The 20038-nt window shown below is 39.1% G+C and overlaps 2 protein-coding genes and 1 long non-coding RNA gene across 4 annotated transcripts in view; 2 read left to right on the top strand and 1 right to left on the bottom strand.

Annotated features, from left to right (window-relative positions):
* Nucleotide 1: 1 nt before the first annotated feature.
* Nucleotides 2-11785, bottom strand: LOC131935550 (S-adenosylmethionine-dependent methyltransferase Rv2258c-like). Of its 2 annotated transcripts, XM_059292002.1 has the most exons (6): nucleotides 11535-11785; nucleotides 4840-5045; nucleotides 3497-3564; nucleotides 3387-3432; nucleotides 1939-2454; nucleotides 2-1327 (listed from the first exon to the last, which is right to left on the bottom strand). In XM_059292002.1, exons 1-6 carry the CDS (start codon nucleotides 11693-11695, stop codon nucleotides 1296-1298), a joined length of 1029 nt encoding a protein of 342 aa, XP_059147985.1. In that variant the 5' UTR covers nucleotides 11696-11785; the 3' UTR covers nucleotides 2-1295. The 2 variants fall into 2 exon arrangements, with proteins under 2 accessions (XP_059147985.1, XP_059147984.1); XM_059292001.1 differs by lacking the exon at nucleotides 3387-3432 and having other exon boundaries at nucleotides 2-2454; nucleotides 3451-3564.
* A 3190-nt stretch (nucleotides 11786-14975) lies between these two features.
* Nucleotides 14976-16653, top strand: LOC131935562 (uncharacterized). Its single transcript, XR_009385949.1, has 3 exons — nucleotides 14976-15023; nucleotides 15139-15255; nucleotides 15743-16653. It is a non-coding gene; the product is annotated as an uncharacterized LOC131935562 (long non-coding RNA).
* A 1401-nt stretch (nucleotides 16654-18054) lies between these two features.
* The window catches only part of LOC131935547 (centrosomal protein of 128 kDa), a 37420-nt gene continuing 35436 nt past the window's right edge, over nucleotides 18055-20038 (top strand). The window contains exons 1-2 of the mRNA XM_059291995.1: nucleotides 18055-18214; nucleotides 19674-19896. Of these exons, the coding sequence (XP_059147978.1) occupies nucleotides 19783-19896 (114 nt within the window). The 5' untranslated portion in view covers nucleotides 18055-18214; nucleotides 19674-19782. The remainder of the gene's footprint in view (nucleotides 18215-19673; nucleotides 19897-20038) is intronic.

Raw genomic sequence — 20038 nt, 5'->3', positions numbered from 1 at the left:
TTTTTATTGTATCAAAGTAAATCAATGGAATAATAAAAATAAATAAATAAAAAATCTGTTAAAAAGATACTTATAATATTTCTCTTATATTTCGCCATTGGGCCGACATCTTGAAAAAAAATGACCAAATATATTATTCAAACTTTAAAAATTCTAATTGCATAACTGATCAGCAGTTTGATTATAAAATAAAAAATATTTTCAACCCGATCGATTTTAGAACAAAACAAAGCTGGCTATTTATAGAACAGTTTGTCACGTGATACAAATCTGTTTACAATTCAAGCATCGAATGTCAACATTGCTAGTAAAGGATATCGTGAGCAGGATGCAAAACATCGTGTCCACCATACAATGACCCACGGTCTAAACGTTTGTTGGACGTGATGAAAAAACATTCTGTCATCCACGTTTGTTGGACGTGATAACAAAACATTCTGTCATCCACGTTTGTTGGACGTGATGACAAAACATTCTGTCATCCACGTTTGTTGGACGTGATGACAAAACATTCTGTCATCCACGTTTGTTGGACGTGATGACAAAACTTTCTGTCATCCACGTTTGTTGGACGTGATGACAAAACTTTCTGTCATCCACGTTTGTTGGACGTGATGACATCACATTCTGTCATCCACGTTTGTTGGACGTGATGACAAAACTTTCTGTCATCCACGTTTGTTGGACTTGATGACAAAACTTTCTGTCATCCACGTTTGTTGGACGTGATGACAAAACTTTCTGTCATCCACGTTTGTTGGACGTGATGACATCACATTCTGTCATCCACGTTTGTTGGACGTGATGACATCACATTCTGTCATCCACGTTTGTTGGACGTGATGACAAAACTTTCTGTCATCCACGTTTGTTGGACTTGATGACAAAACTTTCTGTCATCCACGTTTGTTGGACTTGATGACAAAACTTTCTGTCATCCACGTTTGTTGGACGTGATCTCATAACGTTGCTCTGTTGACCGGATGTTAGTTGTCATGCATAAAACGAACACAGCAACACACACACAATACCCCACACAATGGATGTGTGTGAGAATTTAAAATAATTAGTTCGTATAAATAAAACAGTGTAGGAATTTAAAAGACTAATCCACTCCTCCAAAAAAGTAAAAACAGTTTTTTAAGAACATTCATGAAACTCCTATAATCATTTATAAAATTTCTAATAAAATTTCATAAAACAAATGTGTGGAGTCGTAAAAAAATAAAAACATCAATTAAGGCTAGGAGATGAAAACATTGCTAATGGACACTGATGAACACAGGCAGCAGTGTTTAAGGCCTACACACGCAGAGCGCCTGCAGACCTTAAACACAGGCAGCAGTGTTTAAGGCCTACACACGTAGAGCGCCTGCCGCAGTGTTTAAGGCCTACACACGTAGGGCGCCTGCCACAGTGTTTAAGGCCTACACACGTAGAGCGCCTGCCGCAGTGTTTAAGGCCTACACACGTAAATGCGCCTGTAGACCTTAAACACAGGCAGCAGTGTTTAAGGCCTACACACGTAGAGCGCCTGCCACAGTGTTTAAGGCCTACACACGTAGAGCGCCTGCCGCAGTGTTTAAGGCCTACACACGTAGAGCGCCTGCCACAGTGTTTAAGGCCTACACACGTAGAGCGCCTGCCGCAGTGTTTAAGGCCTACACACGTAGAGCGCCTGCCGCAGTGTTTAAGGCCTACACACGTAGAGCGCCTGCCGCAGTGTTTAAGGCCTACACACGTAGAGCGCCTGCCACAGTGTTTAAGGCCTACACACGTAGAGCGCCTGCCACAGTGTTTAAGGCCTACACACGTAGAGCGCCTGCCGCAGTGTTTAAGGCCTACACACGTAGAGCGCCTGCCACAGTGTTTAAGGCCTACACACGTAGAGCGCCTGTCGCAGTGTTTAAGGCCTACACACGTAGAGCGCCTGCAGACCTTCTAGGGTGAAAAGTTCCAGACGGAAATCGGCGGCACCCACCAGCTCCACGGCCTTGGCCTTGCCCCAGCACGGGCCCAGGGCCTGACTGCTCTCCTGCTGGAAGCTCTCGGGGATACACAGGAAGGTTCCAGCGGCGTAGTAGCACGCCACCTCCAGGCTGCCCCGGTCGGCCAGCGGGGAGCCGGACGTGGCGATGTCGATAAACGTGAACACGCCCCCCGGCTTGACCAGACGACGGATGCCTTTCAGGGCGCCCAGCGGATCTGGGAGATCGTGGATGACGTCAGCGCAGAAGATCCAGTCGTACTGCTTGGGTATGACATCAGGCAGACAGCAGAGGTCATTGACCTGGTAATGGATGTTGGGCAGATGCCCCCACCGTGCCCGCTGTTTGTCCAGCAGCTCGGTGCTGACGTCAGATGTGGTGAAGCTGCTCTGGGGAAACATGGCGGCCAGTTTGGCGATTAGCCGTCCCCTCCCGCTGCCAAACTCTATCACGTCAATGCCCTGTTCTGGTATTTCAAAGAAAATGGTTGGGTGAGAAACAAGAAAGTCAAGAATGGTAAAATTAGAGTCTATACAAGAGCAACGGTTGTATGGAGCAAACAGCTAAAACACAAGTCTATACAAGAGCAACGGTTGTATGGAGCAAACAACTAAACACAAGTCTATACAAGAGCAACGGTTGTATGGAGCAAACAGCTAAAACACAAGTCTATACAAGAGCAACGGTTGTAAGGAGCAAACAGCTAAAACACAAGTCTATACAAGAGCAACGGTTGTATGGAGCAAACAGCTAAAACACAAGTCTATACAAGAGCAACGGTTGTATGGAGCAAACAACTAAAACACAAGTCTATACAAGAGCAACGGTTGTATGGAGCAAACAGCTAAAACACAAGTCTATACAAGAGCAACGGTTGTAAGGAGCAAACAGCTAAAACACAAGTCTATACAAGAGCAACGGTTGTATGGAGCAAACAGCTAAAACACAAGTCTATACAAGAGCAACATTTGTATGGAGCAAACAGCTAAAACACAAGTCTATACAAGAGCAACATTTGTATGGAGCAAACAGCTAAAACACAAGTCTATACAAGAGCAACGGTTGTATGGAGCAAACAGCTAAAACACAAGTCTATACAAGAGCAACAGTTATATGGAGCAAACAACTATCTTGGCAACATTGTGCTAACTTATCCTACCAACTAACCACACTTATCCCACTAAACTTATCCTATCACTTATCCCACTAAACTTATCCTGTCACTTATCCCACTAAACTTATCCTATCACTTATCCCACTAAACTTATCCTAACACCTATTCCACTAAACTTATCCTATCACTTATCCCACTAAACTTATCCTATCACTTATCCCACTAAACTTATCCTATCACTTATCCCACTAAACTTATCCTAACACCTATCCCACCGAACTTACCCAGCTGATCCTTCAGCCCCTGGGTGTGTTTGAGGAAACCATCCACCTATCCCACCGAACTTACCCAGCTGATCCTTCAGCCCCTGGGTGTGCTTGAGAAAACCATCCACAAACCCGTCCACAGAATACATGCTGAACTCGTCAATGACGTCATGGACAAAGCTGGAGTACCTGACACCTACTCGATGAGAGGTAGAACAATCACAGGTAGAACAATCACAGGTAGAACAATCACTGGTAGAACAATCACAGGTAGAACAATCACGGGTAGAACAATCACAGGTAGAACAATCACAGGTAGAACAATCACAGGTAGAACAATCACAGGTAGAACAGTCACAGGTAGAACAATCACAGGTAGAACAATCACAGGTAGAACAATCACAGGTAGAACAGTCACAGGTAGAACAACCACAGGTAGAGCAATCACAGGTAGAACAATCACAGGTAGAACAGTCACAGGTAGAACAATCACAGGTAGAACAATCACAGGTAAAACAAACACAGGTAGAACAATCATAGGTAGAACAGTCACAGGTAGAACAATCACAGGTAGAACAATCACAGGTAGAACAATCACAGGTAGAACAACCACAGGTAGAACAATCACAGGTAGAACAATCACAGGTAGAATAGTCACAGGTAGAACAATCACAGGTAGAACAATCACAGGTAAAACAATCACAGGTAGAACAATCATAGGTAGAACAATCACAGGTAAAACAATCACAGGTAGAACAACCACAGGTAGAACAATCACAGGTAGAACAACCACAGGTAGAACAATCACAGGTAGAACAATCACAGGTAGAATAGTCACAGGTAGAACAATCACAGGTAGAACAATCACAGGTAAAACAATCACAGGTAGAACAATCATAGGTAGAACAATCACAGGTAAAACAATCACAGGTAGAACAACCACAGGTAGAACAATCACAGGTAGAACAATCACAGGTAAAACAATCACAGGTAGAACAATAAGGTAGAACAGTCACAGGTAGAACAATCACAGGTAGAACAATCACAGGTAGAACAATCACAGGTAGAACAGTCACAGGTAGAACAACCACAGGTAGAACAATCACAGGTAGAACAATCACAGGTAGAACAGTCACAGGTAGAACAATTACAGGTAGAACAATTACAGGTAGAACAATTACAGGTAGGTAGAACAATGAGAGGTAAAACAAACACAGGTAGAACAATCACAGGTAGAACAATCACAGGTAAAAGCACACAACAGCACCCAGACAACACTGAGAGAACAGGCTACAAGTCATCACGTGATTAGCGCACGTGGCTATGTTTACAGTTAGTTGAGTGGGAAATTTGAATTTCACTTCAATAAATCGTGTTGTCCCCCCCCCCCCCCCCCCCCCCCGCCTTGTTGGGCAAATATCCCGGAGCCGTCAAGTGTACCCGTCACCCAACCAACAAACCACGTGATTACCGTAAGGGCCCTCGAGCGGGAAGCATGACTTGACCGGCTCATACACGCTGGCGAAGATCTTGGTGAACGAAATAAAGGCCATCATGGAGGACTTCAAGGTCAGCTTGTCCTGCTCGGCCAGGTGGTACCTGATGTTGCCAGACTCGTCACTGGTCATCTGCAGCAGCTCCACGGTGCCTAGACTGGCCAGCACGTCACGGACATACCTGCAGGGTTAAACCAGTCGTACGGACATACCTGGAGGGTTAAACCAGTCGTACGGACATACCTGCAGGGTTAAACCAGTCGTACGGACATACCTGCAGGGTTAAACCAGCCGTACGGACATACCTGCAGGGTTAAACCAGTCATACGGACATACCTGGAGGGTTAAACCAGTCATACGGACATACCTGGAGGGTTAAACCAGTCGTATGGACATACCTGGAGGGTTAAACCAGTCGTATGGACATACCTGCAGGGTTAAACCAGTCGTATGGACATACCTGCAGGGTTAAACCAGTCGTACGGACATACCTGCAGGGTTAAACCAGTCGTACGGACATACCTGGAGGGTTAAACCAGTCGTACGGACATACCTGGAGGGTTAAACCAGTCGTACGGACATACCTGGAGGGTTAAACCAGTCGTACGGACATACCTGCAGGGTTAAACCAGTCGTATGGACATACCTGGAGGGTTAAACCAGTCGTACGGACATACCTGCAGGGTTAAACCAGTCGTACGGACATACCTGCAGGGTTTAAACCAGTCGTACGGACATACCTGCAGGGTTAAACCAGTCGTACGGACATACCTGCAGGGTTTAAACCAGTCGTATGGACATACCTGGAGGGTTAAACCAGTCGTACGGACATACCTGCAGGGTTAAACCAGTCGTACGGACATACCTGCAGGGTTAAACCAGTCGTACGGACATACCTGCAGGGTTAAACCAGTCGTATGGACATACCTGCAAGGTTAAAACAGTCGTACGGACATACCTGGAGGGTCAAACCAGTCGTACGGACATACCTGGAGGGTTAAACCAGTCGTATGGACATACCTGGAGGGTTAAACCAGTCGTACGGACATACCTGGAGGGTTAAACCAGTCGTACGGACATACCTGCAAGGTTAAACCAGTCGTACGGACATACCTGGAGGGTTAAACCAGTCGTACGGACATACCTGCAAGGTTAAACCAGTCGTGCGGACATACCTGGAGGGTTAAACCAGTCGTACGGACATACCTGGAGGGTTAAACCAGTCGTACGGACATACCTGGAGGGTTAAACCAGTCGTACGGACATACCTGGAGGGTTAAACCAGTCGTACGGACATACCTGGAGGGTTAAACCAGTCGTACGGACATACCTGGAGGGTTAAACCAGTCGTACGGACATACCTGGAGGGTTAAACCAGTCGTACGGACATACCTGGAGGGTTAAACCAGTCGTACGGACATACCTGGAGGGTTAAACCAGTCGTACGGACATACCTGCAGGGTTAAACCAGTCGTACGGACATACCTGGAGGGTTAAACCAGTCGTACGGACATACCTGGAGGGTTAAACCAGTCGTACGGACATACCTGGAGGGTTAAACCAGTCGTACGGACATACCTGCAGGGTTAAACCAGTCGTACGGACATACCTGGAGGGTTAAACCAGACTTCTCAGTGTCTCGGGCACATACGGGAAAAGATGATAATATGAGGGGTTTGGCGAGTGTTATTGTTATACATGTGGTGTTTGATAGATTGGTGATCGTTACAAGCAGATAAGTGGTGTTTGATAGATTGGTGGTCGTTACAAGCAGATAAGTGGTGTATGATAGATTGGTGATCGTTACAAGCAGATAAGTGGTGTTTGATAGATTGGTGGTCGTTACAAGCAGATAAGTGGTGTTTGATAGATTGGTGGTCGTTACAAGCAGATAAGTGGTGTTTGATAGATTGGTGATCGTTACAAGCAGATAAGTGGTGTTTGATAGATTGGTGGTCGTTACAAGCAGATAAGTGGTGGTTGATAGATTGGTGGTCGTTACAAGCAGATAAGTGGTGTATGATAGATTGGTGATCGTTACAAGCAGATAAGTGGTGTTTGATAGATTGGTGGTCGTTACAAGCAGATAAGTGGTGTTTGATAGATTGGTGGTCGTTACAAGCAGATAAGTGGTGTTTGATAGATTGGTGATCGTTACAAGCAGATAAGTGGTGTTTGATAGATTGGTGGTCGTTACAAGCAGATAAGTGGTGGTTGATAGATTGGTGGTCGTTACAAGCAGATAAGTGGTGGTTGATAGATTGGTGGTCGTTACAAGCAGATAAGTGGTGTTTGATAGATTGGTGGTCGTTACAAGCAGATAAGTGGTGTTTGATAGATTGGTGATCGTTACCAGCAGATAAGTGGTGTTTGATAGATTGGTGATCGTTACAAGCAGATAAGTGGTGTTTGATAGATTGGTGGTCGTTACAAGCAGATAAGTGGTGTTTGATAGATTGGTGATCGTTACAAGCAGATAAGTGGTGTTTGATAGATTGGTGATCGTTACCAGCAGATAAGTGGTGTTTGATAGATTGGTGATCGTTACAAGCAGATAAGTGGTGTTTGATAGATTGGTGATCGTTACAAGCAGATAAGTGGTGTTTGATAGATTGGTGATCGTTACAAGCAGATAAGTGGTGTTTGATAGATTGGTGATCGTTACAAGCAGAAAAGTGGTGTTTGATAGATTGGTGATCGTTACAAGCAGATAAGTGGTGTTTGATAGATTGGTGATCGTTACAAGCAGATAAGTGGTGTTTGATAGATTGGTGATCGTTACAAGCAGATAAGTGGTGTTTGATAGATTGGTGATCGTTACAAGCAGATAAGTGGTGTTTGATAGATTGGTGATCGTTACAAGCAGATAAGTGGTGTTCGTTACAAGAGTTGATCATAATGTTGAGCCCGTAATTATCTTGGACAAATCTTCGGTGTTTACATATTGTGTTTACCTCTTAATAATCTGCTCTACAGATACCGTTTGGTCTAGAGTCTAGAACAAGACAATCATCGATAAAGATCTACATGTTGGAGACAGGGGCCCTTAGACCATGGTCATGTTTCATCTGTCTGCATGTTTCTGGTTGGATGGGGTTGTCCACTATCTTTGGTTGGATGGGGTTGTCCACTATCTTTGGTTGGATGGGGTTGTCCACTATCTTTGGTTGGATGGGGTTGTCCACTATCTTTGGTTGGATGGGGTTGTCCACTATCTTTGGTTGGATGGGTTGTCAACTATCTTTGGTTGAATGGGGTTGTCCACTATCTTTGGTTGGATGGGGTTGTCCACTATCTTTGGTTGGATGGGGTTGTCCACTATCTTTGGTTGGATAGGGTTGTCAACTATCTTTGGTTGAATGGGGTTGTCAACTATCTTTGGTTGGATGGGGTTGTCAACAACTATCCTGTGTCAATGGGGTGGTCAACAACTATCCTGGTTGGATAAGGTTGTCAACAATTATCCTAGTTGCATGGGTTGTCAACTATCACCTCTCATCACGGCCGCTAACGTCAATGACACTATTCAAGTCATCAGACATGGCTACCTCTCAGTGGCGTTACTAGGTTGGGTGTCCAGGGGCGGAACTAACATACCGCGTGACCCCGCAATGTGGGGGGGGGGGGGGGGGGGGGGCCCGGGACGTTTAGGGACCCAGTTCCGACCAAAAAACAATGAATTTTTATTCAAAAATTGTTTTTCATGCATCTTGAATGTGGTTTTGTAAAAAAAAAAAAAAAAAAAAAAAAAAAAAAAAAAAAAAAAAACAAACAGGTCTACTATAGCAGAGATTGTTTAAAATCTACAAGAGCTATAGTTTGAAAGGTAGGCAAACATTCACACAACTTCCATGACTTACTGCCCTTCTTTAAAATAGGGATGCCCTCGAAGCTCATTTAAATAGTTTTGTACTATGTATAGTAAAAAGCAATTGATTCTCTGAATTATTATTTAAATAATACGTACTAAACAATGGTATAGCTATAGAAATCAATGTTTTCAAAATTGATATTATAAAAGCCAAAAATGAAAAAAATTAAACATAACGCGAGAAACCATTCACGAATCAAGCTTACGTCTTTATATATTTTTGACCAGCATGATAATTAGTGGCCAAGATAATTTCTAGCTCAAGATGAGTTAGGACTAAATTTGAAGTACACCAAATTACTCAGTTAGGATATAGATTATATATATATATATATATATATATATATATATATATATATATATATATATATATATATATATATATATATATATATATATATATATAGGGGGCCCTAATTTTTTCTTTGCGGGGGAGCCCCTTTTTTCTAGTTCCGCCACTGGGGGTGTCACCTACTTCTCAGGGTGTTACCCAGGAGGGTGTCACCCATGGGGTGTCACCAAGGGGGGTGTCACCCAGGCTGTCACGTCCCTTCCTTCCCTTCATAGCTAGCTGCCTCCTATCGTGTATATCGTAGTGCCTGCCATCATTAACTAGCTCCGTCAGTCAATCGGTCATGACCTAATTCGTGTCAACTATGCCAAGCTGGGCTGTTATGTAAGACATCCTCATACACGTGACACAGCAGGTATAAGTAGGTCAAGGCTGTTCTAATCGATTTCAAACAACGACCTCAACAGGGACTCAGGTGTTCGGAGTACACTTTACCTCCTGACCTAGGTGATATATTGAGGCCACAGGATTGTGTGGGCCACAGGATTGTGTAGGCCACAGGATTGTGTAGGTTACATATTGAGGCCACATGATTGTGTAGGTTACATATTAAGGCCACAGGATTGTGTAGGTTACATATTGAGGCCACAGGATTGTGTGGGCCACAGGATTGTGTAGGTTACATATTAAGGCCACAGGATTGTGTAGGTTACATATTGAGGCCACAGGATTGTGTGGGCCACAGGAATGTGTAGGCTACATATTGAGGCCACAGGATTGTGTGGGCCACAGGATTGTGTAGGTTACATATTGAGGCCACAGGATTGTGTAGGCTACATATTGAGGAAACAGGATTGTGTGGGCCACAGGAATGTGTAGGTTACATATTGAGGCCACAGGATTGTGTGGGCCACAGGAATGTGTAGGTTACATATTGAGGCCACAGGAATGTGTGGGCCACAGGATTGTGTAGGTTACATATTGAGGCCACAGGATTGTGTGGGCCACAGGAATGTGTAGGTTACATATTGAGGCCACAGGATTGTGTGGGCCACAGGAATGTGTAGGTTACATATTGAGGCCACAGGAATGTGTGGGCCACAGGATTGTGTAGGTTACATATTGATGCCACAGGATTGTGTGGGCCACAGGAATGTGTAGGTTACATATTGAGGCCACAGGATTGTGTGGGCCACAGGAATGTGTAGGTTACATATTGAGGCCACAGGATTGTGTGAGCCACAGGATTGTGTGGGCCACAGGAATGTGTAGGTTACATATTGAGGCCACATGATTGTGTAGGCTACATATTGAGGCCACATGATTGTGTATGGTTAAGATTTGTTTGTGTAGGCTAATACAACCATGTGATATTGCTTATAATTTTCCTTCACTTTTAACTGTTGTGTTTTACTTATTTTGAAACAACTACTTTGCCAGTACATAAATGGGTTAAAGTAGAATGTTTAGGGCTTAGGGTTTCGTGGATTGACCCCAACCCCGCGGGTTGGTGCACCAAGCCTCTAGAGTCTAGACAGACTCCCCCGCTCCACTGCATTCCAAAGGGGGGGGGGGTGGGGCAGAGTGGAGACAGCTGCTTGCTGGAGATATGGGACTGTGGTAGTTATGGAGAAATTTAAAGCAACAAGAATAGTTTGTAAAACTAAACAGGCGAAACATCTGCTCTGACCGAAAAGAACGGGTTCAATTCGACACTACACACTCACAGCACCTTACTTAACACACATGGCAACAAGTTCAGCTTTCATGGCAACAAGTTCAGCTTCCATGGCAACCAAACCCTTAAACTTACTTTAAGCGTCTGTCTATATGTTTGCTGTTAATGTTAAAAGCGCCAACATATAGCTTAACAATTTGTCCCAACAAGTCTACAATTTCCTACATCTACAGGTCTTTTAAAACCTAACAAATAGTATGAAGACAAAGAGTATAGAATAGATCTAGATAATCTATAGCAGTGTTTCTTCCAGACTTTTTTCTCGGGGGAGGGGGGCATTTGATATTGGGGGGGGGGGGGGGGCGGTCAACATTTTTTGGGGGGAGGGGGGCGGACACTAGTAAACGTGTATGTTTACTATATAAATTCCATTTCGTTCGGGGGGGGGGGGGGTGGGGGTAGACTTTCTTCGACCGGGGGGTGGGGTCTCCCGAAGAGATGCCTGGAAGACACCCTGATCTATAGGCTAATAGGTCAAGTTTCCCCCCAGATTTCTTTTCGTAACATTACACAGGTGGTGCAACAGTGGACTTGTGAGTGTAGTGTATAGTGGTAGTTTTGGGTGGAAGTTGAAACTTCTGAATAGCGCATATACAAAATGTATATTGTATGACATTATGAACATTTTAGGCTCAGGTCTATACATAATTTCAAACATAAATAAATAGAAGTAGATTCTAGATTCTAGATAGGCTTAGAATCTGTCGATACTATAGTATTAGTAAACAAGTTTAATATAAAATTTAAAAGAATTAAAAACCCAACCCACCTCTCCTTTAATCTTTTTTCATTGGCGATTTCCTGCGAGGTCAGAGGTTGCGTAGCATCGATAAGCGCCTCAAGTATTCCTGTGTCTTTGGCGATAGATAAAGCGAAAGCAACGGCTGTGCCATTCAAAAGAGAGCCTAGCTTTTGTTGAAAAGAAGACATGATTTTAATTACATCACTCAACGATAACTGGACCTAATATCAAATCAGCCGGACTGTAATGTGTACACTGCAGCAGTCATGTAATTTAGACCAAAGGACAAAGGTCAAAGGGCGTTACAAATCAACTACTAATAATAGCTTTACCGTATTTGTTTTAATAAATTTCTTGCGGGGGAAAATAAGTTTAAACAGATGCCTGTGGCGTATTCATACTTTAGTCGCGGGGGGAAGTAGCGTAGCTAGGAGAGATGGGTGGGGCGGCCGCCCCAGGAGCCAACTCTAAGCGGCGCTAGAAGGGGTAGAAAAAAAGCTCATTTTAAGCTGCTACTCAGTCAATGTTGAATCAAAAGCTTTGAACACTGATTTAACGGTTCTCTACACCATTTGTGTGGCACCGAAGTAAAAATTGTTACAGGATTAATACTGTTAAAAAGTTCCACCAACCTTTCCAACTGGGGAGGGAGGCTGCACTTTTTAACCAACATGAATAACTATGTATAAATGGGAGGGGGCGTAAAATTGATAGTACATCCCATAATTCCTCTGGAAAGGTTTGTTTAAAACACCCATATATACATCATATCAGCCCACCAACCAGACGGTTCTAACACCATGTTCAACTATTTCGAGATTTATACCACCAGAGTTTCTTTCATGCATCTCTCTGTGCCCTTAGGGGTCGTCCATAAATGACGTCACACTCACAGTGGGGAGGGGTCCGTAATTTTGTGACGGTGTGTGACGAGGGGGGGGGGGGGTTAGATGGTGCGACGTCACACTTTTGCATTATAAAAAAGCAATGCTAGAAAACAAATTTTAGACGTTATTTCGCGTTTTAGAAAACTGTTTTAATAAATTGCAATAAGAATTGATTAAAATACTCAATTTTAATAGAGTTCAGACAAGATTCTGGAAATAAATATCGATGTTTTAAGAAAAATTCAACTGCAATTTTGAGGGGGTTTGTAGACTGAGATGTGAAGTCATTTTAGGGGGTCTGGATTTTTGTGACGATGCGTGACGGAGGGGAGGGGGAGGTAAAAATCGTCAAAAAAGCGTGACGTCATTTATGAATGAACCCTTGGATGGAGCACGTCAACTGCCTCCCCACCCTGGACGAAATAGATAAAATATATATCATTTAAATAGAAAATATATGCTTTAAGCAGTGGTCGCCCCCTACCCCTGGAAACTTTAAAAGTGCCCCCGGACTTTACACACCGAGTGTCTAATAGTCATGCTGTGGGCATTTTAAATATCAAAATGGAGTTAAAGCAATCTGATTATGAGGAAACTATAACCCAGCTAACACAGTATGTAATACCGGGGTCGGCCCAAGCTTGGCCCAATGTTGTAATCATGGCCAAACATTGGACAAGCTTACGCCAGGGTACAGCCAAGATTTGTACATGCTTGCATCCCTTGATACCTTGATATTTAACCGTTTTTACCTTGGCTGCCAAGATTACACTGATTTATGTATTCACTGCAGAAATTTTAGTTAAATATGCTTGTTAAACTTAATATATGTTAACTAAAATTAAGTTATCTTTTAATATCATGCTCTAATGTAAACATAGCATCAATAACAGACTACGTTGCATGTGTTAAACATTTTGTTAATCTTTTTAAAATTTTGTGCGCTACTGCCACCGGCCCCCTGTCGCCCATTGTCCCTTTGTTCACATTCCTTCCTATTGTTCGCAAGCCAGCATACCGGTGCTTCGCCATTTTTCTTAACAAAAGACTTTGTATCCAGTCACAGTAAAACAGGTAGGCCCACTGTAGCCTTTTAGTTCAACAGTGAGAAGTAGTATAACTGTATTTATGCAGAATCTGGAAAACTCGTATTTTTTTGTTGGAAACTTCAACTTTATGGGCCTAAGTCATCAAATAAAAGTTATAAAAGGTAGTTTATTTGAGGTAATAAAATGAGCCTAGATCTAGTCTAGATCTATATATTAATAATACTAGGGTCTATAATAGTCTATATTCTGTTTATTTTGGCATGCCATTAGGCTATAATTACATTTTACAATAATCTCCTTTATGATAGATCTAGATTCTAATAATACTAAATAACTAAAAATCGTAATCAGAGGGCGGTTAATTTTGACAGCACTTTTTTTTTGTATTGAAAAGTATGCAAGTTCTTTTGGGGTTATATTGATTATTGATAGATCGATGTATTTATTGGTTTTCAACTTTAGGTATAATTATCACGCACAGGGGAAGGGAGGGGGGCGTAAATGTTTATAAATTAATAAATAATCATTCACTTTAACTTTTAAAAAAAACTTAATTTTATTGTTCTAGGCCTATTTGTGTAAGGATTTGAAACTGTCTTTAATAATTAATTCAGAGAGAGAGAGAGAGAGAGAGAGAGAGAGAGAGAGAGGAACAGTAGACACAATTATAGAACAAATTTCTACATGTTAAACAAACAGTCACAGTGTATTTTGATAGGTATTAATTTTGAAAAAAATTAGTCAACTAGAATTCTAAATTGATTCAAGATTGTCATTCAAATTTCTATTACTGTTACAGGTCCCTATGGGAGAATAAGATGTCATCATCATCACTCCTTTGTGGCCCCTGGGGAGCAAAGGGCTGCAACCACACATCTCCAGCGGACTTGGTTTTGGGCTGCTCCTCTAATCTGTGCCCATGAGAGCCCAGCTGTTTTCGCCTCCTTCTCAACCGTTCTCTTCTATGTTTTCCTTGGCCGGCCCACCCTCCTTTTTCCCTGGGGATTCCAGTCTAATGTATGTTTTGATGAATAAGATGTAAGTTGTGTAAATAGTAGTGTGGAGACCTCAGAGCAACACTTAATTTCATGACCAACAGCGATAAGATGGTACTATTAGTAAGCCATACTTAATGATCAACACTACTCATATTATCATATAGAGGACAGAGTAGGCAAATGGTTGAGGACACTATTGCTAAACATAAAGCCAAGTTAGTAGTACATTCATCAGTTCACCTAAGTCTGATATATACCCAATTTAAGACTATGAAATAAAAAAGGTGGCTAGATATAGTGTTGACTACACAAATCCTTTATTTACAGAGATCAAATAAACAGAGATACTTAAAAATTAGTATCTAATCTGGCTATCATTTATTGTATCACTCACTCATTTTATTATTATATTTAATAACTAAGAATGCCATTTATTTTCAGGCCTCCAGGTGTTGTGTATATCAATCAGCCCACTGGAGATATATCAATCTTTTAATAAATTATAAGGTCCCCACTGCTTGATACTTCACCAATTACTGGCTACACCAGAAAATGACTAAATGTTCTTAACACTTAACAACTGTAAGTTTACATTGTTTCAAAGTGAATAATAATTTTCATTTAGTAATTTTTGCTTGCATGTAATGATCAGCATGTGTAGTTAATGCCTTTACTGATATTAGTAAAATAATTTCAGACCACAAGCATTACTTCTGGGTCACTCTGAAGGGTCTAATCGTTCAATTACTGAATTGATAAAGTTGATGAAATTGCTTAAAAGTTGTCTGGCACCTTCTTAACTCAGAGACATAGGGTAAGGGGTTTATAATATTTATATAAATACTATTATTTTTTTATTACCTGGTCTTTTTTTTCACTTTTGTTTATAAATATATGTATATATATATATATATATATATATATATATATATATATATATATATATATATATATATATATATATATATATATATATATATATATATATATATATATATATATATATATATATATATATATATATATATATATATATATATATATATATATATATATATATATATATATATATATATATGCAGTATAAGTGTTACCTGGGTAGCATGAACACCCCAGACCACCAGTCTTTATACCTATATAATATATCGTTACAAAGTAGCAAACATGATGTTAGGGGCTTCTTGTTGTATGTTTAGTGCAGTGCAAAATAAAATAAACATAATAAATTTAGTGCAAAATGAGCAGTGTATGGTTGTAATTATTTCATAAATGACTTTTAGTGTGTAACTTTTCTTTTTTAGAATGTGGATGGATTATGACATACCTTGCACAAATCAACAACCAGGCTTTTATTGGATTTGAATCCCAAAGGAAAGAGAAAGTTTGTTATCCAAAACAAACATGGAAAATATCAGAAACCAACAAAACACAAGCAGGCAGAGTGTTATGGACCCAACTTTGGGGAATCTCCTAAAACCAAGTATAAAAATAGAGAGGTGTGGTTGTGTCTCTCAGCTCCACAAGGGTCCACAAGAATGAGGACAACAGTGATTTTCGTAATAATTTTAGATCAGATTTTAAAAAAAAAATTTGATCAGATGGATCAGGTTAACAGTTTAATACATATTGCATTTAAGTGCTTAACGAAAAGAAAAGATGCTCTTACCAAAATAGTCTAAGAACAATGCTGATTTTAAATTAATAAATTGTTTCCTTTTGTAATAATATAATAATTTAAGTTGGCATTGTATGTATGTTTAGTGTAGATTTAATGCCCTAAATGAAATATACAATTGACATTTTTTTCTTTAAAGAATTAGTTGCAAATTTCTTTCATTATTAGTTTCACTGTACAATCTGAAAAAAAGCTTGCAACATTTGTATTGACAATACTTCTGCTGGTGATATTTATTTCTAATTAATGAAGTAAATTAATATATATTCAGTTTACTATAATTAAATACCTCATACTCGAGACAAAAAAACATTTATTGAATATCGCAGTGATATTCCTGTTCTACACAATGCGTATAAACCCTCGAACCATCTGTCTTTTGAAAGATTGTACATTTTGTATACACAATGGCATTCATTTCAACACTATTTAACCACAATTATAATCTAGAGATCCTGAACATATTTTCGTTCTGTTATTTATGGACAAGGCAGACTGGTCCAGCATTAAAATGTAAACCTTAATTATAATACTTAAACAAGCTATGCAATTAAATGTTGTTAGACAAATATTTTATACTTTTTATTTTTAATGTTATGTTTACGTATCATAGTACAAGACAGCTTCTGTATTCTTGTACAGTAAATTAAGTTTTTACATTAGTTTAATTTAAACTGTAGGCCTGCTTAACATCTGTTACATTATATGAAAATGTTTTGTATATTTGTTTTAATTTGTTTGTATAAAAGTCAAAATGAAAGTTACTACACTATTATTTACATATTCTTTTTCAATCAATACTTTATAGTATAGTTATAATTTTCTTACAATTGAATGGATGGTATAATACAGATTTTAATAGATGAGCAGTTCTTGTGTATGTATTGCTGCTTTACTACATTTTGATTAAAATTTCTTTCACATTTTGAAATTACCTTTGTAAATATTATGACTGATATGAGAATGGATCTTTTTGTATGCTAAAAATAAAAATTTGAGCCAAGATGTAGCCAGGATATAATACAGGCTGAGCCAAGGTATAGCCGAGATATAGCCATTATTGGGCCAAGATGTAGCCAGGATATAATACAGGATGAGCCAAGGTATAGCCAATATTGGGCCAAGATATAGCCATTATTGAGCCAAGATGTAGCCAATATTGGGCCAAGATGTAACCATGATATAGACAATATTGGGCCAAGATATAGCCAATATTGAGCCAAGATGTAGCCAATATTGGGCCAATATGTAGCCGGGATATAGCCAATGTTGGGCCAATATGTAGCCGGGATATAGCCAATATTTGGCCAAGATCTAGCCAATGTTGGGCCAATATGTAGCCGGGATATAGCCAATATTGTGCCAACATTGCGCCAACATCATGCCGAGTTTCACTACCAACGTTTCGCCAAGGTTAAGCCAATGTTGCACCAAGATGTAGCCAATATTGGTAACCAATGTTTAGCCAATATTGGGCCAATATATGTGTGCTGACTGGGAAATATCATATATATATATATATATATATATATATATATATATATATATATATATATATATATATATATATATATATATATAGGTCGTATACCGAATGGCTTAAAGAATAACAACGAACTAAATCTTAGCTTTTGCAAATCCGAGGCTTTATTTGAGCGAGTGTGGTATTTCGTTTGTAAGAACGATTGACACGGGGAGTGTGGCGATGGTTGGTAAAAAATAAAATAAGCTACATGATGTTAGAAATTTGTAAATACAAATAGCCAAAATTTTTTTTATTAATATTATGATAGGTTTTTAAACATTTTTAATAGGGACCTAGATCTGTCATCTTTTACCGAAAAAATAAATAATATAAAATAAACAAAAATAAATCCGGAGTCACTTTTTGTTTCAACTCATAGCGGAAACTGCGGGGAACTAAAAAACTTACACTGGCGCACTACACAGCTGCAAGTCCAGGCTTATCATTTTTTCGTGAATTAAAAATAATAAAAAAAAACTAAATCTAATAGATCTAGACTAGTCTAGATATTTTAAAGATAGAACTTGAATGCCCTTCTAGCAAAAGCTTTTGGATATTTTAAAGTTACATAATGTAAGATTTTGTTTTAAGCTTTTAAAGACATGGTTGTCAAGATAAACAAATGTTTTAAAAAATAAAAAAAAATTAAAAAATAATGTTTTGAGGCCCAAAATTAATTTTGGAGTCAAAGCTAGATCTAGATTCTAAAATTTATTTATAATTTAGTCTAGATTCTTGATCTTGGTCTAAATTTCATTTTGTAAATTGTAGATGTCTAGATCATACAACAAAAAAAAAAAAAGGAAAAACTTGCTTATTTTTTTATTATTAGGAATATTAGGCCTATTTTTAAAAATGAAGTGACTACTCTGAAAAAGATGTTTGGGCAGAAAATACAAAACTCAATAGTTCTGTGCATGTGCAGTTACCTTAATAGCTGCGCTAGGGATAGGGTTAGTGTTCTGCGGTTTGTTTGTAAACACACGCATGCACAGTGCGGCAGTAGCGTCGAAAACAAAGGAAGGCGGTAGTTTCTTCCATTGCACATGCATATCTTTCTTGGCTAGAATTGGCCTTTTAAAAATTAATATTATAATCTGAATTTCTTATAGGCCTGTTTATTCTTTTGCTGTAGGCCTATAGTTACAGGCCTACTCATACTCTTAATCTTTAATAATCTAAAGGCCTAGTCTAATTTAAATAAATGAGAATATGCCTTGGCTTATTGAATTTGGCTAATAATTAAATTATTGATTATAACTACTAAGCTTGGCCTAAATAAAAACATTGTTTTACAATTATTCATCGGCTGTGATGCACCAGATGATCACACTTGACAAAACCATTATTTAATTTCAGTTTTAATTAGTTTAATTTTCATACCATTTAAAAAGGATTTTTTTTGCAACATCTTACAAAATTAAAAAAACAATGTTTTGCTTGTATTTTTCCTAATTACCTATTGGCCTAATTAATTGAATTAAACATCATGACCTTGCTCAGTTATATTACTCTATGGCTTTTTATGAGAGAAAATTTTTAAGCTCTTAAAAAAAGAATGTTAGAGTGATAACAATAATAGAAATACACCCATAAAAAAGCAATTTTAAAAAACCATGCAATCCAGTTTTATAATCTTGTGGGTTTTTGGACACAGCTCAATATGATCTAAATATTTACTCTCTCCTTTTAGAGTAGTATGGGCCAATGAAGCTTTAATTTTAAACTAATTTAAACTGATAAAAATACTAAGTTCTATTGATTTTAGCTTAACCCTGTACTTTCAGTTACATAAAGTATAGTCAGTTACAAATTAGATGACCTAGTGAACCTATTGACTGTATTAACTTTATAATTACATCTTATTAATGTAATATTTGAACTAAGGACAACAATAAATATGCTCTTTTATTTCAAGCGATACATTTTTAGTAGGCCCAACATGTTGAAGTTTTCTAGTAGCAATATATGAGACTTTTTTTTCTGCTGTCACAACATTAAATTTTGAGCTCTACATTTTTGTTTTTTTTAGCAAGGATGGGACACCACATTTTATGAATGGAAGAAATATTCAATAAGTAAGATCCATCATTGCGATGATTTAGAGTTGTTGAATATCTAGTGAGGTCTCACCTACAAAGATGGCTCATTACCTCTCAAGTGAGAGTGACGACTACTACCCTCCCCCACCTAGGCAAAGACGTCATTCACAAACAAATGATGACAGAGTCTATCGGCTGACTTCTAATTTACAGGTAACCTATTATCTGCAGGTGTTATATTCATTTTTAAACAAAATAGCAACATTTTAAAATATTGTATACATTTTTAAACAAAATAGCAACATTTTTAAAGATTATATATATATATTACCTGAAGTATGTCAACATCATCATC

The sequence above is a fragment of the Physella acuta genome, unplaced genomic scaffold (assembly GCF_028476545.2).
Source record: "Physella acuta isolate Inbredline_101_S28 unplaced genomic scaffold, ASM2847654v3 ptg000148l, whole genome shotgun sequence".
NCBI lineage: Eukaryota > Metazoa > Mollusca > Gastropoda > Physidae > Physella > Physella acuta.
Note: the sequence above shows the minus strand (reverse complement) of the source record. Positions and strands in the feature narration are given on the sequence as shown.

Excerpts from the sequence above, each read along its gene's own strand:
- LOC131935550 (XM_059292001.1), bottom strand. The coding sequence starts at position 11,695 with ATGTCTTCTTTTCAACAAAAGCTAGGCTCTCTTTTGAATGGCACAGCC. Across the intron at positions 3,565-4,839 it reads CCCGCTCGAGGGCCCTTACG|GTGTCAGGTACTCCAGCTTT; the intron begins GTAATCACGTGG and ends CTCATCGAGTAG. Across the intron at positions 2,455-3,450 it reads GGGGCTGAAGGATCAGCTGG|AACAGGGCATTGACGTGATA; the intron begins GTAAGTTCGGTG and ends TTGAAATACCAG.